We start from the raw sequence: 27,483 nt of genomic DNA on the forward strand, positions 1-27,483 counted from the left end.
ATGCGAATCACTATGCAGAAAATAAACCCGAAATCAAAATCAAAATACCTGAAACATTAGTCGTAAAAAAAATTACATATGCTCGTCTTCTTCTCGAAACACAGACGAGTCCAATTGTTGGTCTGTATTAAGAATCTTGCTCCACTCCATCAGCTGATAGATTAACCCCATGTTAGGACCGATTGCGGGCGCTTTGCTCTTAACCCAGGTGTAGGCTCGATTGACGTCCCATCCGTTTTCCTTCATGACAAAAGCGACGAGTAAGGTAGCCGAACGAGACACTCCACACTGGCAATGCACGAGAACTCGCTTCCCTTGAGAAGAGCGCAGAGCCATAAATGAGGTCAAATAAGGAAGGTCAGAAGTAAGTTTGGAACCGTGATCCCAAGGTACAGATATGTATTCTGGCACTTGGGTAGGCTGCGGGGAATGTGAAGGAGATCCGGGTGAAAGCAGTTGCTCGTGAGGGGGGATGGCTTTGATTGTTTGAGGACAACTAATTGCCGGACTATCGATGATGGCAGGCAAACTCGAAGGCAATAAGCACGACGAAGGATCAGATCCCAAGAATGGGTTTATCACTTCTCTTGCAACATTGATCACGACATCGAATTGAGCAGCGACAGAGCGAGTGGGCTCAGAAAACAGATATATGTTAGATCCGTAGACCTCGACGGGGCCGTTAGCATAGGCTGGCGGCCGATTTGGATCAGAATTGTCTGGAGTAGGCGAATACCGCGATGGACTGACTGGAAATGCAGAATTGAGAGAGAGAGACGACGGCGGAAACGCAGCAGTAACAGGAACCAAGCTTGAAAGCGCAGCAGACAGAGGAGCAGGGTTAGACAAAGGGAACGCGGAAGATGGACCAGTAGACGTAGAACCAGATCGGCCGGACGGTAAGCTCAGAACCAGATTTGCTGGTCGTCGTCGTGCAGAGGGGGGAGGAGGAAAGGGAAGCGTCGCTAGCGGAGGAGCACCAGCAGCACCGACACCGGCACCGGCACCAGCGCCAGCGCCAGAGATAGAGATAGATGCTGATGTGGCCGGAGCAGCAAATGATGAAGGCGAATGTACATGATCAGTGGTCCCAGACGTAGTCACGGACGTCGACAAAGTCGCTGCAGAGGAGGTGGAGCAGGAGGTATCTAAACTGAGAGCTGAAGGGCGCCTCGAAGGAGGCGAAGGCAGCGGTGGCATTCGCTGCCGTTAGAAGAATAGAAGAAATAATTGTCGGAGTAAGACTTCTTGTTGATTTGTAGATGGACAGGTAGAAAGGACGGGAAGCAGGACGAGAAGGAGGGGCTGGGGACGGGGAAAGGGAAGGGAGACAGGGAAGTAAGCGAGCGACAGCCAAAGAAAGTCACGATAATCTGGTGTAGCTAGAGGATGAAGAAGGAGGGCTACCGACGCAGAAGTCTATGTAGACTCTGTTGGTGACTTTCTTGCGGGTGAATGGAGGAGAGAATACTTGCACACAAGACGAGTAAGAGAGCTGAGCAACTACGTCAATTACAGTCTGACAACGAAAAAACGACAGCGACAGTGACAGGGACAACTATAACTACCGTGACTGTAGAGCACACACACAGTGACCAGACAAGATCTCCTACAAAACAGCAACCAATTCCAAGTCCGTCCGGCAAACGCAGCGCACTGCAGCAAACGCGCAGAAAAAAAAGAAACTTAAACGATACTGCAAACAAGGCTTATTGTTGTTGTCCTTTTATGTTTATTATTTTATTTTCCCGTTAAATTAATCTCTTACTCTGTTTGGTTTGATTAAAATTCATCTCCAAACCTAAATCTAAGCTGAAAATAGCCTCTCTGTGCCGCCGCGTCTCTACAGTGCGACCCTTTGCAGCTCCACCACACTACACGGCACTACACGATTACGCTCTATACTCTCCGTCCATAGCTGCTTCTGCTCGAAATAGCTCCTGGGTATGTCTTCCATATGTTCACCCACGTAACACCCAATGTAGAAGTACGTCCCCGAACGGCTATCGCCAGTTCTCTTGCCCTCCGTGGAAATCTGTATCTGATCAGTCGCTCCTTAGCATACATAACTAAACCCTTGCTAGAACTCGGACAGGGCCAGGGGGACAGCGACACCTAAGGGGAAAGAAAGTGTTCTGTGGCGTCTTGTTCTGTCGGCCGCACTCTATCCAGGTCCCTTACTGACCGTTCGTTCCTGTCTGGCCTATTACTGTAGATGGAGTCGATTGGCTGGCCTCAGTAATTTCGCCAACTAGAGGACTGAGATAGTGATTAATGCAGTGAGGAAAGCAACGAACAAGAGACTCTTCTTGAACACACTCTACAATTCTGCTCTAGTGCAGCAATCGAAATCTCTCGCAGTCGGACAGTCAAAAAAAAAAAATCTGTCGCACTTATCGCACTGCGCCGCAATACTCCGCAATACTAAGCTGAAATTCTTATTAACATTTACAGTGGAAATAAATAAAACATACAATACAACTAAAACCATCTGCTTTGCTCCGTCCACATCTTTCCTCAACTCTCTAGCCTCACATACTATTTATTTCATCTCTCTATTCAACCGATAGCTGCCAAACTCTTTTCAGCATAGAACCGGACATCCACATCCTCATCTTCCTTTAGCCTCTCCAAACTAGGAATAAGCATAGTTGTAATTACTGCCTCCCCAGCCGCTTTCTCTTCTCCTTCGCCCTCAACCTCACCTTTTGCTTCTGCTTCGCCTTTACCTTCGCCTTCCGCCTCGGCCTCAACCTCGGCTCCAGTTTCCTTCTCTTTCAACATCTTAGCTATCGTCTCGTATGACCGCGCAATAGTAAAGCGTATGTTCGGAATGGGATCACCGACCATTCCTTCTAGGAATGGCACAATCTCGTCCTTGATCACCGCTATAGTTACTTCATCAGCAAGCGTCGTCGCAGCTGCAATGCTTGTCATTCGATAAAGATAGTTCGGGTTCTCTCCAGCCTCAATAACCTTCGGCATAATCGTCTCCCGAGCCCATTCAACTCCAAACACTTTCGTAAGGTTTCGAAGATTCTTGGTCGCTGCCTCTCGAATGGAGTACACATTGTCGTGGAGCCAATCCATGCACAAATCCCGTAATTGTGTGTCAAAAAACTCAACGCCCAATTGAGATGCCAATAACGGGATATATTCAATGATTGCCAATCGTACACGCCACTGCTTATCCTGCGCCAGCTGTGTAATGGCAGGCAACAATGATTGTGAAAGCAAATCGATTCCAATAACCTTATGAACTTGCTCCAGATTGCAAATAATATTCAGTCGTACATCTGGAAATTCGTCCTTTAGCATCTGCAAAAACATTGGCAGCAAATATTTGATCGTATCCTCTTTTCCAAGCAATGGCGCTAGACCGCTAATGTGCATAGCCAACGCTGCCCGAACGTGCTGTGATTGATCATTCACCAAATCCTCGATCCCTGGCATCAGCTCCTCAATTATTGTAGCCGCATCTATCTGTTTACAGAAGCCGGAAATCTGTTTAGCAATCACCGTCCGTACTTCAGCCTCGTGATCCTTCAAATATCGGATCAAGGTCGGTACAAATACTTCCTTCAGCACAGTCTCATCCTCACCAGCAACTACTTCGGCCAACGTCTCAAACCTATCAGCAATCATATAACGAACGCGCCAGCTCTTATCGGCAAAGAGCTTTTCTAGCGATGCTAGCGAAGTCTCGCGAACATTTTGAGGACCAAGAACTTTAGCGATCGCAATGAAAACGTCAATAGTTAATAGTCGCACTGAATCCTGCTCATCGCTGGTGAAATAGCTAAACATTGGGCGAATATCTGTACCAACTATCTCTCGATCAGCCTTGCCGGTAAGTTCGGTCAAATGTGTAGCAGCCGCCCGACGAACCATAGGGGCTTCATTCGTGACAAGTTGTCTGTATATTTGCAAAAGCTCCTTTTTACTTTCCTCGCCAACTTTTTCATATACTGATGGGCAGATAGCAGTCACGGAAACTTTACTTGTAAACCAATTTCCTGACGATAGACGTTTGATCAGAGGCATATAGTACTGCTCGACTTGATCATCGGTCATCTTTGAACAAATAAGGATTAATGACTCGGTAGCTTTTTCACGAACCAATAGCTCCTCTATAGCAGCAAACGATTCCAAAGGGGGGATTAGCACATATGCATATTCGTTTCCTCCAACATATGGCACAAATTTTCCGAGCTCTTCAGCCAGAACCGTCAGCACCTCATCCTCATCTTCCAAAGAATCTATCAAATGATCAGTAACATGAAGCTCACAGATGACGAAAAGATTGAATCACCTTCTAAGAAAGGAATTAACTCAGCACGCGTGCGTTCGGGACCCAGAGCCAATGCGATCGTCGACAACCTACGGATAGCATTCAATCGGAGGGTGACATCCTCATGCTATTCGACATGTTAGCTCAGAAATAATCTTAAAACAATAAAAGTAGCCGCGGTCGAGAGAGGCAATAATCAGGGATTCGATGTTCTTTTAATGAATCACGACAGCCAATTTTCTTCAAGTATTGAAGTATCATAGTACAACAACCCACTCTGCATACAGAAAATACAAACCTTTAATTCATCAATAAGCACCGCAATAGGATAGAGATCATCTGAAGTAGAACTGGTATCCATTAATTATTAATCTGTGTAGACTAGAAAGATAAAATGCAGATAAAACAGGACAAATTAGTCCGAGATCGAGTGAAGGAGACGAGGGGAAGACGTGTCGACCAATTAACGTTTAGATCAAGAAAGGATTTTTGCAAAACAATGAATTATATGCCCAAAAGTAGTCCAACTATGAGCAACAAGAGTAAATTCTAATCAGGAAGGACGATATAACTGACAATGAGGGCTGGTGACGATGTTAATAGCAGTGTCTACTAAAAGGAGCTCAGAGGTTGCCTGTCGCGAGCGAGACAAACGACAGCGTAGGACGAATGACGAAGTGCAACTGTCAAAATTGTATAAAATTATGGACTATCTACACCACTGTTCTGGCTTTAAGCAACTTTATGGTTAAAAGGGATTTGTTTTTTAGGGTTCATGGGCAACGACAAGGCAAGGTTGTTCAGTGGATGTTCATATTTTATATTTTGGTGATTCTAGAGGAGTAAACTAAAGTGAATAGGATTGGGCTTGTAGCTATGAATATTGGGTATATTCGGAAATTACAATCTGTTGCGAAAAGAGCTGCCCAAAATGTCGACATATCGCCCACGGTTCTTTGTGGTCAACACGTGTAGAGCTGTGTGCACATAGTAGCATATTCTGGACTTCCAGCTATCACATCAACTAGCCCTAGCACTTACGTACCGACGCTAAATATGACAAAATTAAGTAAAAATTTGATGTAAATAAAGCCTTTGCCCAGTTATAGTCGAATAGAATAGACAAAATATCGACTGAGAATATCCTCGATTTGGCCTGGATAAGTCCACAACAGTGTAAACTCTATCATTGACTCACTCAGACAGATGCTCACTGGGAACTCGTTGACTGACTCGAAATATTATTATTTTCTGATTAATTCACCCATTCAGCTCTTAACACTTAGGGCCGAAACTAATAAACACATTCAGTCTCAATTGTCTACTAGTTGAAAATGCCGACGATCTCTGTGGACAAAGAAGATTTGTACAAGGCGCTGGGGTGTGTATTCGACTTTTTTTGTCAGATGTGGAAGACCAATCTAACAAGCGTGTTTGAAGGCGCACGTATACGACCGAGGAATTCGATGAGCTTTGCTTCGAATTTGGGATTGAACTTGATGAAGATGTATGTCTGTTGCTGTCATTGCAGTCAATTGACTGGTTCGGATGATGTGGTCCTAATCTTGGATAAATAGACTTCACAGGGTGAGCTTCCGATTGTCAATGGAGTACAAGAACGAGCACAATTGAAAATCGAAATTCCGGCAAATCGGTAGGTTGGATTTTTTTTGATTTTGCTCCGAGTATGTTAACATTTTCAGATATGACATGCTTTGCTATGAAGGTATTGCTAGAGCTCTGAATATTTTTCTTGGACGGGAAAATCTACCAAACTATCGGGTTGTTAAACCCGAGAAGATGATCCAAATGATTGTCAAACCTGAGGTCAGAGATCTAGTTCTCCCCATTTCCCCAAAGTAATTCTGAAACTAACTGATTATCAGACTGCTCAAGTGAGACAGTACATTTCATGTGCAGTTCTACGTGGAATTAAATTTACTCAACGGAGGTATGATTCTTTCATCGCCTTGCAAGACAAGCTGCATTCCAACATTTGTCGGAATCGGACATTAGTTTCTATGGGCACTCATGATCTTGACACTATTGAGGGTCCTTTCACTTATGAAGCGCTTGATCCAGAAGCTTTCAAGTTTGTCCCGTTGAATCAGACGAAGGAATTAAATGGCAAAGAACTGATGGAGTTTTACGAAAATGACAAGCATCTCGGACGTTTTCTACATATTATTCGAGACTCTCCTACATATCCTGTTGTCTTCGATGCGCAACATCGTGTGTGCTCGCTCCCTCCGATCATCAACTCGGAGCGATCCAAGATCTCGTTGAATACTACGAATGTTCTCGTTGAAGTCACCGCGACTGACAAGACTAAAGTTGAAATCGTTACCAACCAGCTTGTTGCCATGTTCGCTGAATATTGCACTGAACCATTCACTGTTGAGGCTGTGGAGATTATCTCACCTCATAACGGGGAGTCCCGAATTTCACCAGATCTATCTACACGTTCGATGACAGCGGAAGTTGACTACATCAACGGATGCTGTGGATTTGAGCAAAGTGCAGAGCAGTTGTGTGCACTTTTAGATCGGATGTCAATCACAGCCACAATTGACAAAGTAGACAAGAATATCTTGAACGTTGTGATTCCTTGTACACGACCAGACATTTTACACCAATGCGATATCATGGAAGACGCCGGAATTGCATATGGGTTCAATAATCTTGAGCGCACGTTCCCTGGAAAATCCGGCACAATTGGTGATCCTTTTGTTATCAACAAAGTTAGCGATATTATCCGTACCGAAGTGGCCATGGCTGGATGGACTGAGGTTCTACCACTAATCTTATGCTCACATGATGAGAACTTCAAATATCTTCGACGGGAAGACGATAATAAGACTGCTGTCAAGCTTGCTAATCCCAAAACGCTTGAATATCAAGTCGTACGAACAAGTCTTCTTCCAGGAATTCTGAAAACTGTACGTGAAAACCGGAACCATGCTCTTCCTTTAAAAGTTTTCGAAGTTTCCGATGTCGCGTTCAAAAACGAAGCTCTCGAGCGCAAATCATATAACGAGCGCCATTGGGCTGCTGTGTACGTTGGTCGTACGTCAGGATTCGAAATCGTCCATGGATTACTCGATCGATTGATGTCGATGCTCCGTGTTCCTTGGCTAGGAAATGGAAACTCGTCCGCTGGTTCAGGTTACTTTATAAAGGAAGCCGAAAATCCTACTTTTTTCCCAGGTAGAGCAGCGGACGTATATTACAAGTCTAAGAAGGACTCAAGCAAAACTATTAAAATTGGTTCCTTTGGAATTTTACATCCGGAAGTCTTGGAATATTTCGAACTACCTTCTGTGGTTGGTTCTGCTCTAGAGATCAATATCGAGCCATTTGTTTAGATTTGTTACCTCTCCCTTTTTATTTTGTGTTCTTTTTCATTGCTTTTTTTGTTCATTAGTCTTTTAGAATTTTTTCGAGTAGAAAAGTAACGTATAGTTAGTCTATTGCTAAGATCTATTCTTATATAGTATCACTGTTTATTCAACTGTAATTTTTACAACCTATATGATAATGAATTTACAAGAACGAAAAATCTCATAATCCTAACAATAGCTTGGTTTCTTCCACAGACATCGTACCGGATGAAGTGTTCGATATGGCCGATGCATGTGCTTCACCAAACAATAAATCTCTCGTATCTCCATCAGCACTTTTGCTGGTCGTCGCAGTTATTCCGGACGTAATGTTGGTTGAAGAGGACGGAGAAGGAGTTATGGGATCAGTAGGCGATTCCTTTAATGGGGAACTATGTGCTGTGGACGGAGCTCTTGGAGAGAAAAATGACGACGCCGAGGAAGTTGAAATAGGCGAGGCTTCGAATGAGAGTGTAGGTTCATGGAATAATGAAGGTGCATCTGCAAGCGATTTCGTTGAAGATAAATCGCCGGCATCTTCATCAGCTGCAACAGAAGGAATTTCAGGTCCAGACGCCGGTTTGCTATTGAATGATGAACCGCCGTCATCTGCGTCCCCAAATAAGAGTGCCTTTGCCGATTCAACGGATTCGGATAATGCTTGTTTCGATGCAACCCGAGAGATAGTTTTCGATGGAGGCAATGACACTGGTAGCCTTGATGATAAAGAATTAGTGGTATTGGTTGAACTCGATAATGACAGAAGGGCGGATGAAGAAGCAAGACTGTCTAACGGATCATTTAGATCCAAAGGATCTGTCGAGTTTACCAATGGCGATGACCGTGAAGATGGAGCAATCGGTGACTGCATTCTCGAAGATCCAGTTTGGTTGTTACTGTTCTCGTTTCTTGGTAATGCAGTCAGCGACCTGTCTCGGATGTCATTCTTATTTTCTGATTGTTGTAAAGCGGTGATTGATACTGTATATGACTTGTCGATTTTCATGTCCTCGAAAATCAAGCATTTGCGGACATATTCAATTCGAGCAATAGCTTCTTTGTGCATTCTCCGATTGTCCATGTCACTACTGTTACCATCACTTAATGCAGCCAAACTTGTGCCAAGAATAGCGGCCAGTGCCTCATTTCGTTCTCTCATATACTCTTCCTCATCGAAAGCTGAACTTTTCTTAAGACTCGAGATTGATTTCGCACTTTGTGGAGAAGCATGCGCTGATCCATTACCTGCTGGAGACCGCGTTTGAAAGTTCGCTCCACCAGTTGGCAAACGTCTCTGAGGTGTGGCGCGCTTTCTTGGAGTATTTCCAGTCGAAGAAGCCATTACTCTAGGATTCGCAATGGGCGGAAAACTTCCTACAGGAACTTGTGCGGCAGCTAAATAGGGTCTAGCTGAATTGGCAAATGATTCTGAAGTCAAGTACTGAACACCTCTCGCTTTTGCGTCTTGTACTTTCTGTCGGACAAACCTGTTGACGTCACCCGACCATTTCTCGCCGTTCTCAAACACGTTCCGTGCGATTCCTTGAACGGCCTTTTCCACAGTTGCTGCAGAAGCCGCTGCTCGTCGCTGGTACATGTCTCTAGTTGAAGGGACTAGAACGCCGTTCACAATTCGTAAAGGCTGCTGATCATCCTCAGGTTCCTCATATACTCCGTATTGTTGCATAATTCTGCGTCCTCCTTCGGAGCTAATATGAACTTGAAGATATAGAGCATCCTCGACAAATGAATTCGGGGTCATTGCTTCGGTCACAGGATAATGAAGCAGCAATGTTAGTGCGCCAGTATAATCTGCTAAAAGTAATTGATCGTGAATCCTAATGAGCATGGCCACGCAAACAAAATCAACAATCTTTAAAGTTTGTGCATCAGCTGCAAACAAACAATCCCAGAGTGACATCATTTGATCGAAGGCAAACTCTCGACCAAATAACAAGCGAATCCATCGCATTCCCCACATCTGGGGCTCAATTTCCAACTCCCGCAGATGATGTTCGAGCTCTGGATCGATTTTGCGAAGATATGATTGTTGAATTTTTCTTGATTTGATAACAATAGGCGGAGTGACACGACCGTTTTCAGTCGGTCCCTTTGTTTTACCTTGCGCTGCGAACCATTCCCAAGCGTTTTCCATGATGTAATTAAATAGTGTGAACGAATCATGTTCTATGAACTCTGACGAAAGTGCATCACACATGACTTTGTCGTCGTCGGACACTTCAGTTCCCACTTCAATCGCATCGGTCGCCACAACATAGAAAATAGGCGCTAGAAGCTCATGCATGCCCTGTTGATATCCAACTTGAGGATTCATCTTGACGAAAACAAACAGAATATCGAGTAATGTTTCTTGGACTTTTGGATCTCGAAAGTACTCAATGTCGGGAAACGTACGCTCGATGTCTTGTAAGATATCTTTTCTGGCATCTTCATCTTTCCAGAAGGTCTTCCAAGGATTCTAAATCCAGTTAGTCAAGTCGATGAAGGAAAGAAAAAGAGCTATACGAACTTACAGACTCATCTTGACTAAGTGGATTAGCAACATTCAAATCCTCGGTAGCTTCACCATCAGCATCATCAGAGAGATTGTGTGTAAGGAATTTTTTTTTTAGATCAGTGTACTTTTCGCGACACAATCCAAGAGTATTACCCCATGTTTCTGGCTGCAGATCAGGTAACAGCATGAACAACTTTAAGATGTATATTAGTAACCAGACCGTAAACGTAGCCTTACGCATTGGATTTTTTTACCTTCCAGCACATTGATCGTAGAGTCGAATCACATATTTGATTCCCTGAAATGACACTCGATTTGAGCGCAGTTAGTGACAGAATAGATTTCGAGGTTAACAGCTTCTGCCATAGTTGGCTTTTTCATGATTGTTTGTTAGATGATTCGTCGTCATGTCGGGTTGAGGGTCGGACCGAATTCATTGCTTACCGGGTTTCATCAACAGACCGGCTAGGTGCCATTGTGCGCCAGTTATTCAATAAATAGATAGAAAATACGTGATTATAGAGGTATTAAGCGGCGATATTGAATTTACTCGGACAAATTAAATCCAATTCGAGTATGTATGAAGAATTGCCTCTGTTCTGCGCTGGTGACTGATATCAGATGGTGGGCCTCCGGTTAAGAGAGGCGCTGGCCGCACAGCCAGAAAAAAATATTAGACGTGGACAGAGAATGACCAACTCGGCTCAGATCTTCCGCGGGTCAAAAAGTAATCTACGGCGTTATATAACTATAGCCAACATTCGTGTTAATCTTTTTGGTTTTATTCAAACCGGCTAGTTATAGAATTTTATCAGAATGCAGTCTGCTGGCGCGACTGTTGCGATAAGGACAGATACACTTGCTTTGGACTCTTCCGAGGTGTTCATCATGCGGCTGCGTTTGCGCCAGCCTTGTCTGTTCTCGGTCCCACGAATTTCCATATCGAGGAGGAGGTGTGGTGTCAGAGAGAGATTTGCCAATAGAAGCAATTTACTGAAGACAAACGAAAACGAATGGACATAGACTGTGACGATCATTTCTGACTCCTCAAATAAATTCCTGGCTATGGTTGGTCAAACCAACTAGAGAACTTTAACAGTTGCATATCTCAATACGACAAAGTAGTATAGAAAAGATATATAGCTGACTAGATTACTCTCCGAACAGCAGTGAGATCCGGACCTGACGGTCTATTGCCAACTATATGGATATTCGCTAATACGATATCAACCTTCTGAAGAGAGGGATGAGCGCTCTATTATATGTTCATCCATATCTTCCGCCACGGTCTAGCATAGATTTATCTGATTTTAATTCAGTGGGGCCGCCGCATTCTCACCCCCGGCAATTTCTGTCTTGGTCATTCAACAGCAGTCGTTCAAAAAGCTGGAATGGTCATTGAGAATGCGCAGATGACCTTTACCTTGAGGTTTTTGTTCTCTATCGCGTAGTTACGGCGGTCATCAGTGTAACCGAGTTGAACAGTCTCACGTGTATCCTTTTCGTAGCTTCTACTTTCTGCTTTCGGTGCGCTGTTGGAGCGCTGTAGGAGTCATCTCCTCCGTATGAAGGTCTTGAGATATGTATGCTCGTCTCACCAACCGGATAGACCGGCGCGCTCTCTTATTGCTGCTTGCTGTTGCTCAAGTTATTGTTAGACTGATCACAATGCTATATCCATGGAACAGTCGGAGAGTCAATTAATCCCGCATGATCCAGCATGAATCTCTCAGTGTAAACTTATCACATCTTCCATGGCAGACAGATAGAGCTAAAAAAATCTCGGAGTCGGCTCTAGAGACACGGTTCTGGTTGGGGACCCAAGACGGAGGATCAAGCTTCGTCTCGCATGAGATAAGCTTACGTAACTACTGGTCAGCAACAGTATACCAGGAGTCATTGTTTACTTTGTTTACTTAGTTTACTTAGCCGTGCAAATTATGCTGCGATTATTAATATAATAATAATTTTGTGGTATATGATAAATGTTAAGAGACATCAGATAACAATGGCTATGCAGGTAAGAGAATAAATAAATTAAACTGCAATATGCGTTGTGTAGCTAATGTTCGACATCCAAGTAAGATTGTTCGGGGAAATTTAATGAACTTGGCTAGTTATTCCACTGAAACTCTATGCACCATGCGCCATTTCGCTCCAGTACACAGTAGAAATCAAAACAAAAGAGCCACTGTTTACGTACAAACTGCTAATTAATTTCTGCTTACTGATCCAAAAAAAAAATACAATTTGACGATTAAATCAAACATTTAATTTAGATATAATCCATTATTTTTTTATAGCCACCCAAAAATACCAGTAATCATAACATTAATAATAATTTGTCAAAACTAATCGTCCCAGAATTACTACGTCCTTTGCGGCAATTAATCAGACCTGCACACGTACACATACACACGTGACAAGAGCTAACGATATTCAGGGGCCTGCCTTCTGTAGGGGTCCACGTCGAGCCGGTAAGTTGGGCGGGAGGACGGATACAGATGACGGCCGGAAGCAGACGGGGCGGCCAATCAATACACTACAGATAGGAGGCGGGGGTTAAGATTTTGTGCTTGAGAGATGTGAGCCGAAATTGGCGCATAGGAGTGCCATGGGGAGCTTCGAGATCCAGCATATGCGAGTAGAGGTGTGTAGCGAGAGAGCGGATGGACGATTGGAGAAGGGGGATGTGCGGGAGATCTTGGGAGAGAGACCAGACGAGGAACAAACGGAACAGAGGATGACGAGACGGGATCGGCATTCCTGAGTAAATAAAGAGCACTATAATTATGGACAGTGAGGGGCAAGAAAGAGTTTGATCTGGGACGGGCAAGCCGAAGATACGCAAGAGCGTGTGAGTGAGTGAGATTGCTGGTATGTGAGTCGACTAGCAGGAGCTCCGAAAAGCAGAGGATTACGCGAAGAGTAGCAGTTATCAGACGGAGACGGAGGTCCCGTGGCTTGCCGGGACTGTGACTGGGGCAGACGATACTGAGCAACAGTGGACAGTGGAACGAAGGGATATGAACCAGATGTGAGAAGAATTAGAGGGGGAGAGTCAAAACAGCACGAAGGACATAGTAAATTACCGGGCATGTAATGAGAGGGGAAAGTTTAGAGACAGACAGACGATAGGAAGGAGATTTGGCCGTTCAGGAATGGAAGGTTTTCGTCCAGAAAAGTACGTGAACTGTTTCAAATTGTCCGGCGCCGGGGGGGGGGGTGTCTTGATTTGGCAGACGCGCCCACTCGTGTCTACAACCTGGAAGATTAATAATAAATGATGGTCGCGATGATCGACGATCCATCTGAGTAAAAATCAGGACGCGCAGGGTCAGTTGCTGGTTCTCGGTCTCGCGGACTGAACGCGTACTTGTGAGCTTACGCCGTATTGTGCCCAACATAACCAGGGAGACATGGATTGGATGAAGTACCGAGCATACAAGATCTGCGGATACGATGCTAATTAGGGGAGGGGCCCATCGCGATCGTATTTGCCAACGAGCCATTAGTAACAACAGCGAAACGAAGCGCAAACGATAAATATGAGCATAACAAAACCTACAAAAACAAACAACAACAACAACAACAGGCCAGAAATAACAAAAGGAAAGACAGGGAAAAAACGCTGCATTCCAACCTCCAAATCGCCAGATCTGTGCCGAAAGTCCACAGAAAACTGTCTGAAAGTGGTCTATGCACATGCGACTAATCTCACTCTGAAGCTTCTTTTGGCAAGGGTCTCATAGAACGGCAGCCCCAATCGGGAAATGGCACCTGCGGGCCTGCGACAGAACAGGTAAGATGCCGCATTCCGGATGAAGCCTGGCTTCTCATATTTCCATTCTTTTGGATTTCTTAGTGATTTGCCTAATACTAGGTCCTTCCGATAGAGTTCTTATTACCGCTTATATTGGTTGAGCTTCGTTTGATATGTGTTTACCCTTAGGGGCTACAGGGATGACCGAACTCCGCGTAACAGGTATAAAAACTCGTCGAGGATCCTCCATTACCCTCGAGCTTTTTTCTCCTTTCCTTTCTTTCTCTCATACACACTCACCCTAGTCTTTCGTTCTTACGCAGATAATACCCGCACTACACGAACATTTACACAATGAAGTTCTTCGCTTTGGTTGCTCTTTTCGCCTTCGTCGCTGTCGTCGCTGCTTCTATCGAACAGCGTGCTATCGTCACCGTCACCACTCTCGACACCATCACCTCGTGTGCTCCTGAGATCACTGCTTGCCCGTAAGTTATTCTCCTGGCTTTCGCATGACTTGTTTTGCGTTTGAATATGTTGCTAACAAGAGGTTATGTTATAGTGCCAGATCTACCAGCAGCTACGCCAACTCCACATACTCTGTTCCCGTTGTTTCCAACACCTCCGTTGCCATCTCTACCTTCACTGGTGCTGCCGCTGCCGCTGCTCCTGCTGGCATTGTCGCTGCTGGTGCTGCTGGTCTTCTCGGCTTCATTGCTTACCTTTTCTAAGCGTGTTAGCTCGATGGGCGGTATGAATTGCTTTGGATGCCTGCTTATGTATTAGCCATGTCGCGGGAGTTTCATATACAGAGGAGTATATGATCATTGTATTATTACTCTAACTGATGTCGGTACATTTGGTTTTGGATATCTAGATTTAATTGATAATTTACGTCAATTTTGTGTAGTTGATAAATGTGGAACAGTATTGCCGCGCGTCGCGTATTTGTCGCGTGGGTATAATCTTAGTTTTGCAAGGACTTTGCGTTTGAAGTAGATGCACGTGCTAGTTATGACCGGATTTTTTGTAGAGAATTTTTTGGATTACTTACGGTTATGATGTAAATAGTAAAATTGTTAATCTGTAATGTTCGTCACATTTAGCAGTTGATACAATGTAGGAATGTCGGCCCACCTTTTTGCGGTGTTTTAGCAAATAAAATTATACTTCGCGAGATGTTTGTTTTTACATTGCGTTTAGTCACAGAAGCAGTAGAGGGCTTTAGTAAACGAAGCGAGGGTCTAGTAGACAGCGATGAGGGATGCGAATGTGCGAGGCTCGGAAAGGACAATTAGCTTGCAGTTGAGTTGCAGACTGAACAAGAATATCTTCAGAACGAGACGATCCTTAGAATCGACCGACGCAAGGTACATATTTGAGCAGAGCTGCCGAACTTCTTAAACTTTGAACGCTTAAACGACCAAAACGCTGGCAACTTCGCACTTTTGAAAATGCACATCTCAGGAGCCTAAATTGATCTACAAGGCTGGTGGTAAAATGCTTCCGAATTTCAGACTGCTGCTCCTGTCAGGACACAGCTAGACATAGCTGGAGCAGGTCACGGCAGGAGTGGGAATGAAACACATATGGCAGCCCGTAACGTCGACAGGTGAAAGAAGTGCGCAAATATGCCTGACAGATGAGAACAAACAGACAGAAATCAGAAAAACAGAGGAGATAGGAGTTATTCTGCTATCAAATAGTGAAATCCGACTTCCACTGCTTGTTGCAAATCCGATCTCATCCGTCTTCCACTCTTCGGGTACAAAGTAGAGCTGGGTAAAAAGCCTGCCATTAGAATTCCATCGGCCTACAGATAGAAATAAACCCTTGATCTTCCAGAAGAGAGATTCGCAGACAAGTCCTAATCTGAATAAACGTCACATGACGATCTGCAGAAGAGTGCCAGTTGCTTGTAATCGGAATGTGCACAGCGAACTCGCGCTTCGACACAAACGCCACTTCTAGACAGCTACCAACTCATGCCTTTTCTCAGAATAGCGAATCAAACTGTCGACAGTGTAAGACATTACATTATTAATAGAGCCAGGCCTATTGGAACCAGACCCATAAAATCACCCAGCCCCTTGCTATTTTTGTATCTGGAATTTAACTAACTTTCATGTTGGGCAGTTGGGATTAATGAAGGGTTTAGATGCAACAACGGCGGACGCCAGCGTGCAAACGACGGAGTTAGGGCTGGATTGATAGAAATGGTCCAGGGAGGTTACAATCAAAGAAGGCAATTTGGCCTGCATCTCAGCGTTACGGTTTTCCCCACGGGAAGAGCCCTTTTCCAAGGTCCCTTCCGACGGGGTCCTCCGGAAGGGCAGTGCTTAGCTGCCAGGGTCGTAAGGGAATAATGGATTAGTAAGGCCAGCTATAGATGGTGAGCTAGGGCCCCGATGATCGCGCGAAAGAGAGACGCAGCAGGTTTTATTGTAGCAGAAGAATGCTGGCTGAATGCTAGGAAAGTCATGTGTGACATGGAGATGTCTGGACGAAAAAAATCGCCAGACAAATGGGGACAGGAGATGTAATAGCAGACCTGACGGAGGTGGTGGAATTGGATGTAAAATACTCAAAGACGGGGAGTTCCGGTATCATTTACGGCGACAGATATATTTCTTCAAGACGCCGTTGCACAACGATGTTCATGAGCCGGGAACTGTCGTCATCGAAAAATTGGAGCTGTCGATGTCATTTAGACACGATATGCTGAAAGAGCTTCACCGTTTCTTGCGAGCAGCTATGTAGAAATTTGTAGATGAAGCTGGAGTCAAATAATCTACAGATTTGAAAAATTTCCAGCATAGTTAATACTAAAATGAAGCCAGGCGAGGCTACAATATGGCTATGGCTGTGCATTGCTCGGTCCTCTGGACCGAGCCAGACCAGCCGAAGTAATGAGGGTGATAAGGGGTACTACTGGCTCAGTCAGCCGTGCACATTTATTTTTCCAAGTGCTGCGTTTCGGTGTGTTGACGGCTTCAATGGGAGTTTTACACCTAAGCACAGAGAGGAACTTAATGGTGGATGTATCCCTAGGAGCGTCAGCTGCATGGATAACAAACAACAATTTTGCGCGATAGTAGAGACGATCAAATATGCAAATATAAGTGCAAGAGATGCTGCAACAGAAGTGTGGAATAACAAAAATCGTCACCGAGAGAGCGAGTGAGTATATGTAGGTGCAAGCATCTGTGGGCTGAGCCGTGCGAAAGTAGTAGTCGTCCAGACCTCGAGAATAGTCACGTCTGGTCTCCCCCTAGCAGCTGTCAACGCAGCGAAAATCTAGTGCACAGCCAGGGTCTGAATCCGGTTAGAACCGGCAGACGGCAGTGTAAACTAGTAGAAGTAGACTCCGAAGTAGTTTCCAGACTTTGAGAGAGCAAGACAATGGGTAGCTAGTCCTTTATATTCGAACATGGACGAATAAATCTTAATATTGCTAAACCAGGATACTCAGAGAATTTAAACCTGAAGTAGAGTCGTTAAAACTTAAGTCCGGAAAACTCTGAAATGGCTTTTAGATTCCACTCTCCAGAACCGCCTCGGTTTTAACCTGTCACAGTAATCACATCCGTACCTGCACTGCTGCTCCCTCATTATGCTTTAAACTCTTCCCCAGCTGTACAACCTTAAAGTCACTGTACGCGACTTGGCAGCTTCCTTCGCTGGCTGCGCAGCCAAAATGCAGCGCGTAAGGCCTGGCTTCTTGGCTTCTTCTCTGTCCATTCTCTCTTTCGCATTCTCTTTCGTGTTCTCTTGCTAGTATTCTTCTGTCTTCTTTGCTTTCAGTTTCCTTCCTTTTTAATCATATCTACCGTTGTATTAATATATCCGCACACCTGTCCAGCCAGATCAGTTCTTAGGTTTGCTTTCTGCTGATCCACTCTCTTTTTCTCGTCCGTCGTTCTGATCCTGCAATGTTCAAGAAACCACATATTATCGGAGGCATCATAGCCCTGAACGTAATCGTTGCTTTATTTATAATTTCAGACACAAGCCCAACATCGTATGTGTCTATTAGTGTCCTCTTTTCGTGTTCACGGTGATCCTGCGATTTCACAGCCAGTTACGTGCTTGTGTTCGAAGACACCTCTGTCGTTTCAAGCTTCTGGACATACTAACAGTCTCCGGGATCTAGATTTCTATCTAAAACCAAACTTGTTCCTCTGCAAGATGAATATGGTGACAATTTCGAGGACCAAAATTATTACAATCCTGGCTTCGAAGATCCTCCACCGCCCCCTCCACATGGTCCACCACCACCACCTCCTCCACATGGTCCTCCACCACCTTTTCCCAATGACCACCAATACGTTGCTCCAGATCCAGTGACAGTAACAGTAACAGAAACTGCGACCGCAACTGCGACGGCAACACATGCTCCGCCGCCTCCGCTAGCATACTGCGATGATCCATACAAACGACCCGGACATCTCGCTATAGCACCGGTCACGGATGAATTGCGATCTCAATGGATCCCATTTTATGAAGATGATATGTTTAGGGACTCTGTGGCTAGTATTGAAGAGGAACTTCCTGAGTTTGAAGATCTAACCTTTTACCCCGACAATTCGACTGCAGTTTTTCCGCAAGACATGTTGAGCCATGCTCCAATTTCATGGACAGCAAAGGTCGCAGAATATGTGAAGCTTGTCAACAAACGCGACAGCAGTAAGGATGATGAAGGCAGCAGCTCTCTGACCGAACAAGAGATGTCACGAATGGACGAGCTTTCCAAAGAGCTCAACTGGTTGCGTTCGCGTCGAGTCTTGTTTCTGGCCGATTCAGTCGACAGATTTATGCTCCTCTGGTTCTGCGAAGAAGTCGGTCATCATGAATACTTCTCGCAAGGTGTAGTGCACACAACTGCCCAATGCCATATCCCTGAGTTAAACTTCACCTTGTTCCATTGGCATATTGCAAGTATGTTGAGGACGAAACCAGATTGGTGGTGGCAGCCTATTATGGAGTACGTTCCGTTCGAGGTTCGATATGAAAAGCTGTTCGAGCCCACATTGGCCAATGTGACTGGATTGAATGGTCATGGCCCTGACCTTATTCTTTATCAATCGTTATTATGGGATGCTATGGCATTTGCACATGCTCGAAATGCATCCTTTGGAAGTCCCAACCCGTACCGACTCCCCACTTGGCGTGAGCTCGAATACTATCGGGATCGACAGCGGAAATTCATCAGTTTCTTCAGAAATCTGTTTGGTGCAGATACACCAATGATGTATCGGACGGAGACACCGAAGAAGAAAGAGTCGCATGAAAATTTGTTTTTGCATGGCCTGGACCGGATGTCGCGATTCATTGCAAACAACGAAGGTATAGAGGTATTCGAGGCGTCGCATATTATGCTGGGATTCCCTCAGTATTTCCGTGACAACCAGCACATCGTGCGGTCACCGCTATCTTATATTTATGGCGACATGGTTCTGTATTATCTTTTCCGAGCAGCCGGCGGAGCAGAATTCCGCGGTGAAGTTGTAGTATGGCCGAGTCAACGGACAGGCTTGACTCAGAGCCAGAAATGGGCGGAGTGTCACGAAAGCAACATGATTATGATGAACCGATAATGGATGAACAGACACTTCATTCTAGCTATTCGGACAAGCGGGTTTTTGTATATTCATTAATATAGGAATAATAACTAGGTTTGGAGCTTTGAGATATTGAACATTGTCCAAGATCCAGGGGTCGAACTGACTCTTTGATGTTTATGTCTCAACTCTACCTTAGACGGTAATTTAAACGTCTCTTGTGTGTTTTGACATAAAATTCTCTAAATGGGACGATTTGTAATTCCTTGAGGCGAACCAAGGGCTATGTTAAACTGCCGCTGTATGTGTATTCGCTATGATAGTTTCTGCGCTCGTGAAAATAGCATAAACTCTGTCCTTGTTTGACAGTTTTACCCTGCACTGGCTCAGTAAACAATTGCTAAAGCGAATTCAAGATCTGTAGATAATTTCCACAAAATAGATGGAAAAATGATAAGGCTGAATATCCATTTTACAAGTCTGAAATTGTAAAGCCAAACCAATTAATCTACATACGAGTGTTCGGTGGAAGGTTTTCAAGCTGAAGGATCTGCTCAGAAATCAGGGGCGCTCTTTGAAGATAATCTGTTCGAACTAAATGGCGCCCAAACTGGCTGTGAATCAGAACCACTGACCTGATATTTGAGACAGCAGCAGCCATCAAACAGGTTTGAACCGCAAAACGTACCGATCCAAAGCCAATAACTGCAAGTTTTATGACCGCTCTGAAATTTTTTAATTTCCTCCCTGCGGTTTAAATGTCTGTCTTCTAATCAAGTCTCTGTACACTGAACTAAGATCTTTGGCATAGCTTACTTCATACCCTCAGAACTACTTGCCCGCGGCTGAATTTAAGGGCCTTATCCATATATTCTAACTGCTCCAGGATATTTCTGGGTCTTCAAGTGCTTGATCCTTTGAAATTTACAGGTCAAATATTGTAAAAGCATTTTGGAAGTTATCGTAATCAAATTAAGTCTTACGTAATTAAGAAAGCCTATCAGACCAGAGCGCAGCAAGCGGGAAAATTTTGGACGCTTTTCTGGTCGTCTGCTGTATATTTGTTCTCTAATAGTGTACAAAAAATTTACACGAAGGCACACAAGAAAATTAAACCCAAATATTGTATAAAATATGTTAAATGCTTTAGTCCAATTAACAGTATCTAATGACAAGTTCATCGCGAGGATTGAGAAAATTCCATTCTTTACATGACTGCGCCAATCAAGCGACCACCAAGTCACTGTAAAGTCTAAAGAAAATCTCGCCGAATGCAGTACAAAGAATAACTGCAGATTCATATTTGATGGACCAGTACTTCACAATTTATCTGTGAGCCTTCGCCTCAATCAGGGCGCCACTTGTCAGCAGTGTCACCTAAAGAGTTCAGATCTCCACATCGCTTTCAATATACCAGAACTTCATTTGGAATTGTAGAATTATACCTTTTCTGGATTAGCCTTGTCCAAAGAAGCTGCTAGATCAATGTGGCTATGGAATGGAACAGTCCAGGTGTCCAGAATGTGCTGGTCAGCGTCGGAAACTCGCTGATTGCCAGAACATAAAAACCAGTTAAATAGAGCCCTGGTCTAGAAATCAATATTTTTTATATTATATTATAAATAGACCCTGTATTACTAGTAGATACAGGACTGATTTTGAATATAGCAAAGATAGCCAGTTTTTTCGCGGCAGCTGTCGCTTGATTCAGACACACTGGTCCAGGCTTCAAACCCCTGAGATACGCTAAGCTAGCCGAAGACGTTTTGTATCCCACTAGATCATTTTTGGTCAAGCACCGTTGGCCGAAAGAACGTGTCATTTGCTGCATGTAACACTATATGGTGCTGATTCTATTATGGACAATCTAGCACAATTAGGGCGAACACTGTTCTGTACGCACCAGATATTTGATTGCTTGTTCACAGATACGGAATTTGTCTGAAAGAATTTCAAAGGTTATCTAGCTTGGCTACAATACCTGATATAGAAAGATTCGTGTATAGGTTGACGATTCCAAAACCAATGATGGGGGAAACGACTACATGCCCCTACTAGCTGGACACGCGTAATCGAGAATCCATACGGAGAACAAAGCACAGCTTGACTATAATATGAATAACTCGTACGATTGTCTTGCTCAACACTAGCTATATTACGTATGACGCAAACACTTTACAAAAGGACAATCTTATCTAGCTGAAGAGGTTCAGCTCGATGGTCGAGACCGCAGATAGAGATTTTTCAGGTCGTGCTCGCACTTCCAATCTGGCAGCCAGTCAAGCAGAACCGAGGGAATTGTTTGGCTGCTGCATTCAAGTGGCTAAGGTCTGTTTAGGGCTACAAAGCTCTGATCAATTTCTGTACTTGTGTAGGCACTGGATCTTTCCGAAGTTGGGCAAAGTAGGGTTTGATGAACTGGAACAGACAAGTGCGAGGGCAAGATGGCAAGTGATTGCAGAACTCTGAGAGAACAGTCTAGCCGGATTTCAGGTGATCACACGACAAGAATGCCAAAAACGATCTAGAGGGTGAGGAACTGCGCTGTCGGCGCGGATTGAGATTGCTCTAATATGCTGAGCCTGTTATTTTGCATGTACGCTTGGCTTCTGACTTTTGGCTTCTGACTCAATTATCTTTGTAACTGACAACCATAGTTGTTAGAGTAAAGACAACATATCAGAATCATGATGCTGACAGGTTCGCTAATATTGGTCTGCTATGGGACGGATGAAGTAGCCCAAGGCTTTTACGACTGTCGAAGCATGGAATTTTGGTACCAGGCGGTCATTATCCGGAAGCGAGAAGCTGCGCAAAGGGGGCCTCGTGGTAATTGATAGGTCAGGGCTCGTACAGCTAGAACGTGGCATGGACGTTGTGCAAGCGAAATCCACGCGATGATTCTCGTCCAGATTTTCATAAATGACGCGTACACGGAAGGAATAGTGTTGATCGCGATCAAGCCCTTTCTGCTAAAGTGGACTAGACTCTGTGGAGTGCTTGCCCTGCATTGGAGATTCGTGGCCTGGACCGACCACGCAGAGGCGCAAGTCCCTTCATTCCACAGCACACGTCAGCATACAGGGGGTTTCTTCCCACGACCGACACAAAGACCTCGGAATCTGCCAACAGGCACACTTGTGTATACCGACCCCTCATAAGTATCCTGCTAACGAATAAGGGGCGTCTGGGGGTGGTTGATTGCATGACGGCTGCGGCACCGGAAGGACTCTCGGACCAGGGACTGGGAGGATGGATAAGATTGCCAGGCGAAGGCCGAAAGAGATTTTCAACCAGGGCAAGAGCAAGAGACACGGTCGAGGAAAACGGGAATAAGGGAGAGCAGTCATCGGAGATGAGCAGATCTATGGAATTACCCCGGAATATGTTCTGCTGTACTGCAAAGTGAGAAGACGAGAGATCGTTGCAATTAGAACCATAACGGGCTACGCTGGAATAGGGAATAGTACGAGCTGCATTAAGCGAGCAGCGGACTTTAGCCTAAATTTTTGACTCCGTGACAACCTGTCGCAGCAGCCAGAAGCAGCAGCTGCGACAGCTGCGACAGCGAGAAAGTGTAGCTTGAAACAATCGGGATTCAAATAGCTATATACTATTATTAGTGATCATTTGTCTTCTTGTTATTCAAGATAATGTTACAACTCATGGCACGTACGGCTATGCGCTCGAACGTTGCTGCTATAAAGGGGCACAACCACTTTCCGCTAATTGCACTTCACTCTGCACAGCATATCGAGTTATGAAACTTAGCAAGCAAACACGAGTGTATGTAGCAGACAAGAGCACACGACCGAAATTTTCCTGCTCTTCTTGGGACTGGCCAAGAGTCCTGCCGTCTCCTAGACCTCGACCTGATCGTCCGATGGGACCCACTAAGCAGCGTAGTGAATGCGATAGTAGACGATCATCCGTAGACCAGGGCCTAGAAAAGCCCCAGCATGAACAATGAATATACCAAAAGTAGCAAGTAGAAAATTAATTAGCAGCACCAAACCCACCGCGGTCTCGGTCATATGGGGCTCGTCGCCCTGACACTGTCTCTTTAGATGAAGTGGGTATGCCTGTGCAGCCTAAACAGGTGTAAATGTGTTGCGCGCACAGCTGCTTCTCCAGGGAGCTGCTTTATCCCCAGCCCAGAAAAGAGTCTGAGCAGGACCGACCGATTTTTCTGCTGGCTCATCTCTCATCGTTGTATTTTCCTCTGCTAGCACGTCTGATTCTCTGCATTCACCCATTTCTCTAGCCTGGACTAATCCGTCGTCCGTCGCGATGAGGATACGCCATTGCCTGCTTCTACTCGTCGCGCTCGCTAATGTCGTTTTATTCACCATCCTAGTATCTTCTCTTTCTACAGCCAAGACCTCATTATCGGCCGCTGGAACCATCTCAGATCTCATTCATAACCCGTCAGACGTCCTCGCTAAGGCAAATCCTTCAAAGTTTCTCAAAGGAACAGTGCCCGACGAAGATGAGTATCTGTTCGATATCTCTCCACACTCCCCAGCGACTCTGATCAGTGAGTCCCTCGCCTCGCCAACATCCTCTACATCGTCTGCACAGCCCAACCCTCTCGACGAATCCTCACAGAAAAAGCCCCAAGCAAAGTCATCAAAAAAATCAAAGTCAAATGATCCCAATTCGAAAAGATGTGAAGATCCCTATCGGAGGCCCGGTCATTTGGTTCTTCCCCCCCTCGTTCCTGATCGACGTGCTCGTTGGCTACCATTCTATGAAGAGGACCTCGCAAACACTCCAGACTACTCTGAGTTTGGCCTCTTTTTTGATCCGGATTCTAGCGAGTCAAACCTCGACGATGCAGTGCTTGAACACGCTCCCATTTCCTGGACGACCTCCCTGATGGACTACATCGATTTACTTTACCACCCATACGGAGGAAGCTTCTACAGCCACGACCATAAGACCGATCCGATCAAAACCGTTCCTGAGCCTATTGCGAATCGTCTCCGGGTCAAGCCCTCGTCAATCATCTTCAATCCACACCCATCCAACTCTCTCTTGTCGCTTTCGTCGCTCTCAACATCTACAACCACCAGTCGAACAGCCAAACCTTATTCTCCCACCGCAGCTGCAGCGAACCAGCATGCCAATGTCGACAAGCCCACCAAAGAAGTTAATGATGAGAAGCAGCCCTTGGCCGTCCAGAAACAATCCAAGACCAAACAGGACAAACTCGAACGCCGTTGGTCCAATAAGGAGAAAAACATGCTGAGACTATACAAAGACCAAATCAGTTGGCTGCGTAATAGGCGGATCTTAATCATGGCCGATTCCGTCGATCGGTTTATGCTCAAGTTTATGTGCGAATCGCTGCGAGCACAGTACGAATCCAAAGTCGTTCATACCACAGCCGAGTGCTCGATTCCGCACTTGAACTTCACCATTTTCCATTGGCATGTCGCGTCGATGGCCCATTACAGACCTCAATGGTGGTTTCAACCAATCATGGAACATGTTTCCTTTGAGGATCGTTATCAAAAGATTTTCAAGTCAACACTGCCAAAAGTGATCGGCATGGACGGGCGGGCGCCAGATCTGATTCTGTTCCAGTCGCTTCTATGGGACGAAAAAATGTTTCTCAGATCTCAGTTGTACGCGATCAGACAACAAGAGATTGTTCAAGGACAAACGCCAAGTACCATATCTGAGGAAGAGGTCGGTATTCGACTACCCTATTGGAGTGAACTTCGGTTCTATGCCGACAGATTGAACCTATTTCTCGGGTTTGTGCGAAAGATATTTGGCAACGAAGTTCCAATAATGTACCGAACCGCGATTCCTAAGCAGGCCGATACCAACGCGACATTGTTTGTGCACGGGCTCGACCGTATGGCGCGCTTCATCGCTTACAACCATTCGATCGAGACTTTTGAATGGGGACGAATGGTGCAAGGCTTTCCTGAAATGTACAAAGATCACATACATATTGGCAAAAGTCCTTTGTCGTTTCTGTACGGCGACATGCTGCTGCATTATCTTTTCCGAGCGTTGGGTGGGGTCGAATATAGAGGCGAGGTCACCATTTGGCCGGTAGAGAGATCTCTAGCATCGAGCAAATCTGATTTGTGGAACGAATGCCATGAACAGAACATGGTGCTTGTAAACCCTTAAGCTCTCATCCATATATTCCTAATATCATATAAATAAGTATATATAAATATAAACAAATATAAATTATCGGTAGGGTTTGGATATTCTCAGTCGGTTGTATTTTGGGCTGTAACTGAATAAATTATCCGGTGCCTCTTTGTTGCTGTACGCTGAATTTTCTGAAACTGGTCTAGAGTAAACAGAGAGTGCAGTTTCACATACCCTCATTCACCTCCATAGGCACATGCACGCACATATATATATGTATATAAATTTTTGTCTTTACACGAAGAAAGGACGAACATAGAGAGAAGGAAAAAGAGGGAGAACGTGTCTGAGCTCTGCCTATTATATTCCTTTCAGCTCGTGGTTAAACGTATCACATTGCGCGTATCCTGCGACAGCTTCTCAAGGACACTTTTATCGCTCAAAGCTAGCACGAGGAAGGGCTCGTCCTCCAGCATGCGGGCAACTTGCCGGGTGACATCCCAGCACGGCCAGATGGGACACCCAATACCGGATAATCCCTCATGTAAGTGCGAGCCCCACAGTCCAGTGGGAGCAAAAGAACCGCGTAATCCCCAGCGGTCGCGTCGCCCCTGTTCGGTATTGGACAAGAGCCAGCTCTCGTTTCTGCCCCCATGGATAGAATACCAGGTCATAACGCACAGAAATTATTTAAGAGAAAAAGAAGCCACCGCTTAAAACATAAGAGAAAAATCGATCTACTAGCCCAGGAAAACTATAACACAAAAGTATAAACATGTGATGCTTAAAGCATGGATACAGATACACCCTTCACGATCTCAAATTGCGTAAGCGTCTATGTCGTAAGATTTCGCGACGCTGGACATCCAGCGCCAGTCGACTCATCCCTGGTCGTCGACCCATCCAAAACCTCTCTAAAGTGTCCAAAGCTCGAAGCGCTGCCCGAGTGGAGATCAACGGCAGACCACGCTCCATGGATACAGATTTATCCTGAAATATAATGTCTTCTCCTTCATCGTCCACATCTATTTCTTCCTGCGTTTCGTCTCCATTCCCACGGCTGCCTTCATTGCGGTTAACCAGTTCGACAACTTCCATTTCGCTATCTTCACTTGGCACAAATTCGGTCCCGCTAATCCCACCTTCTGCTGTGCCATTTGGCGGTCCCAATCCGGATCTGGTAGAGGAAAAAATATCAAAAGGAGCAGTCGTTAAGTCCGCTGGATTGGCCGTCCGCGGAATATTAGCTTCGTCGTCATCAAACGTCGTAGTAACAAACATCTCTTCAGGTCTACCCGCCCCATCGTCCTCGCTCAGGTTGCTATTACTATTGGCCTCTTCGAGCAAGCCCAGCTCGTCACCGTCCACTGCAAGACTCTCAAACGGATTCAGTGAAGCCAACGAATCCAACGAAGTTGCATCAGCGTCGACATCAATATGATCAGCGCGCTTAGATATAAAATTTGCAACCTCAATATCAATTTCATCCAATACTTCTTCCAACAAAGGAACCGCAAACTGTACTTCGTAAGACCCCGGGCCACCAAGATAACTAACTACCAAATCTCGACTCTCATCTACCGTCAAACGAGAAGATGTTGTCGCTATCATGACAGATTTCGCTGTTCCTACCGTCCTCGTTGAGGTAGCAGGCAATGAGGAAGACAATTCTGACCCGACCCGGATAGACCCTGCCCCTCTAGAAGTTTGCTGGTTCGAAAAACCAGTCGGAAACGCTCCAGGGTCTATAGAGGGCAACGGCACCGTCGTCGAAGGCAACATGTCCATTGTAGCTTGTGCACGAAGCACGTGCAACGTCGACTCCAGCTCGGAAACGATATTGTTCAACGGGT

At 45.1% G+C, this 27,483-nt stretch overlaps 7 protein-coding genes across 7 annotated transcripts; 4 read left to right on the top strand and 3 right to left on the bottom strand.

Annotated features, from left to right (window-relative positions):
* Window positions 1-81: 81 nt before the first annotated feature.
* On the bottom strand, window positions 82-939 carry V1516DRAFT_613507 (dual specificity phosphatase; the record flags this gene model as incomplete). The annotated part of the gene is made up of 1 exon (XM_066919315.1): window positions 82-939. A coding segment is annotated over one exon (858 nt), but the record flags the coding sequence as incomplete, so codon positions are not given.
* Window positions 940-2,414: 1,475 nt separating this feature from the next.
* V1516DRAFT_676812 (armadillo-type protein) lies at window positions 2,415-4,895 on the bottom strand. Its single transcript, XM_066922481.1, has 3 exons — window positions 4,590-4,895; window positions 4,313-4,418; window positions 2,415-4,259 (listed from the first exon to the last, which is right to left on the bottom strand). The coding sequence occupies exons 1-3, from the start codon at window positions 4,650-4,652 to the stop codon at window positions 2,560-2,562; spliced, it is 1,869 nt and encodes a 622-aa protein (XP_066776722.1). The 5' UTR covers window positions 4,653-4,895; the 3' UTR covers window positions 2,415-2,559.
* A 602-nt stretch (window positions 4,896-5,497) lies between these two features.
* On the top strand, window positions 5,498-7,847 carry V1516DRAFT_639069 (uncharacterized protein). Its single transcript, XM_066920077.1, has 5 exons — window positions 5,498-5,672; window positions 5,732-5,798; window positions 5,869-5,945; window positions 5,995-6,118; window positions 6,178-7,847. The coding sequence occupies exons 1-5, from the start codon at window positions 5,626-5,628 to the stop codon at window positions 7,654-7,656; spliced, it is 1,794 nt and encodes a 597-aa protein (XP_066776723.1). The 5' UTR covers window positions 5,498-5,625; the 3' UTR covers window positions 7,657-7,847.
* Window positions 7,755-10,824, bottom strand: V1516DRAFT_410538 (rab-GTPase-TBC domain-containing protein). Its single transcript, XM_066919003.1, has 4 exons — window positions 10,634-10,824; window positions 10,444-10,561; window positions 10,206-10,382; window positions 7,755-10,150 (listed from the first exon to the last, which is right to left on the bottom strand). Exons 1-4 carry the CDS (start codon window positions 10,663-10,665, stop codon window positions 7,853-7,855), a joined length of 2,625 nt encoding a protein of 874 aa, XP_066776724.1. The 5' UTR covers window positions 10,666-10,824; the 3' UTR covers window positions 7,755-7,852.
* Window positions 10,825-14,306: 3,482 nt separating this feature from the next.
* On the top strand, window positions 14,307-14,683 carry V1516DRAFT_664887 (uncharacterized protein; the record flags this gene model as incomplete). Its single annotated transcript, XM_066920633.1, has 2 exons — window positions 14,307-14,440; window positions 14,515-14,683. The coding sequence occupies 2 exons, from the start codon at window positions 14,307-14,309 to the stop codon at window positions 14,681-14,683; spliced, it is 303 nt and encodes a 100-aa protein (XP_066776725.1).
* A 2,755-nt stretch (window positions 14,684-17,438) lies between these two features.
* On the top strand, window positions 17,439-19,978 carry V1516DRAFT_676840 (uncharacterized protein). The gene is made up of 2 exons (XM_066922482.1): window positions 17,439-17,973; window positions 18,106-19,978. Exons 1-2 carry the CDS (start codon window positions 17,885-17,887, stop codon window positions 19,547-19,549), a joined length of 1,533 nt encoding a protein of 510 aa, XP_066776726.1. The 5' UTR covers window positions 17,439-17,884; the 3' UTR covers window positions 19,550-19,978.
* A 3,636-nt stretch (window positions 19,979-23,614) lies between these two features.
* On the top strand, window positions 23,615-25,732 carry V1516DRAFT_676846 (uncharacterized protein). The gene has a single exon (XM_066922483.1). The coding sequence runs from the start codon at window positions 23,804-23,806 to the stop codon at window positions 25,661-25,663; it is 1,860 nt and encodes a 619-aa protein (XP_066776727.1). The 5' UTR covers window positions 23,615-23,803; the 3' UTR covers window positions 25,664-25,732.
* Window positions 25,733-27,483: the final 1,751 nt, after the last annotated feature.

Source organism: Lipomyces oligophaga, assembly GCF_038497815.1.
Source record: "Lipomyces oligophaga strain CBS 7107 unplaced genomic scaffold V1516scaffold_5, whole genome shotgun sequence".
Classification (NCBI taxonomy): domain Eukaryota; kingdom Fungi; phylum Ascomycota; class Lipomycetes; order Lipomycetales; family Lipomycetaceae; genus Lipomyces; species [Lipomyces] oligophaga.

Excerpts from the sequence above, each read along its gene's own strand:
- V1516DRAFT_676812 (XM_066922481.1), bottom strand. The coding sequence starts at position 4,652 with ATGGATACCAGTTCTACTTCAGATGATCTCTATCCTATTGCGGTGCTT. Across the intron at positions 4,419-4,589 it reads TGCTTATTGATGAATTAAAG|CATGAGGATGTCACCCTCCG; the intron begins GTTTGTATTTTC and ends CATGTCGAATAG. Across the intron at positions 4,260-4,312 it reads GTTAATTCCTTTCTTAGAAG|ATTCTTTGGAAGATGAGGAT; the intron begins GTGATTCAATCT and ends ATCATTTGATAG.
- V1516DRAFT_676846 (XM_066922483.1), top strand. The coding sequence starts at position 23,804 with ATGAGGATACGCCATTGCCTGCTTCTACTCGTCGCGCTCGCTAATGTC.
- V1516DRAFT_676840 (XM_066922482.1), top strand. The coding sequence starts at position 17,885 with ATGTTCAAGAAACCACATATTATCGGAGGCATCATAGCCCTGAACGTA. Across the intron at positions 17,974-18,105 it reads TCAGACACAAGCCCAACATC|ATTTCTATCTAAAACCAAAC; the intron begins GTATGTGTCTAT and ends TCCGGGATCTAG.
- V1516DRAFT_410538 (XM_066919003.1), bottom strand. The coding sequence starts at position 10,665 with ATGGCACCTAGCCGGTCTGTTGATGAAACCCG. Across the intron at positions 10,562-10,633 it reads CGGTCTGTTGATGAAACCCG|CCAACTATGGCAGAAGCTGT; the intron begins GTAAGCAATGAA and ends ATCATGAAAAAG. Across the intron at positions 10,383-10,443 it reads TACGATCAATGTGCTGGAAG|TTGTTCATGCTGTTACCTGA; the intron begins GTAAAAAAATCC and ends TACATCTTAAAG.
- V1516DRAFT_639069 (XM_066920077.1), top strand. The coding sequence starts at position 5,626 with ATGCCGACGATCTCTGTGGACAAAGAAGATTTGTACAAGGCGCTGGG. Across the intron at positions 5,946-5,994 it reads ATCGAAATTCCGGCAAATCG|ATATGACATGCTTTGCTATG; the intron begins GTAGGTTGGATT and ends TAACATTTTCAG. Across the intron at positions 6,119-6,177 it reads AAATGATTGTCAAACCTGAG|ACTGCTCAAGTGAGACAGTA; the intron begins GTCAGAGATCTA and ends ACTGATTATCAG.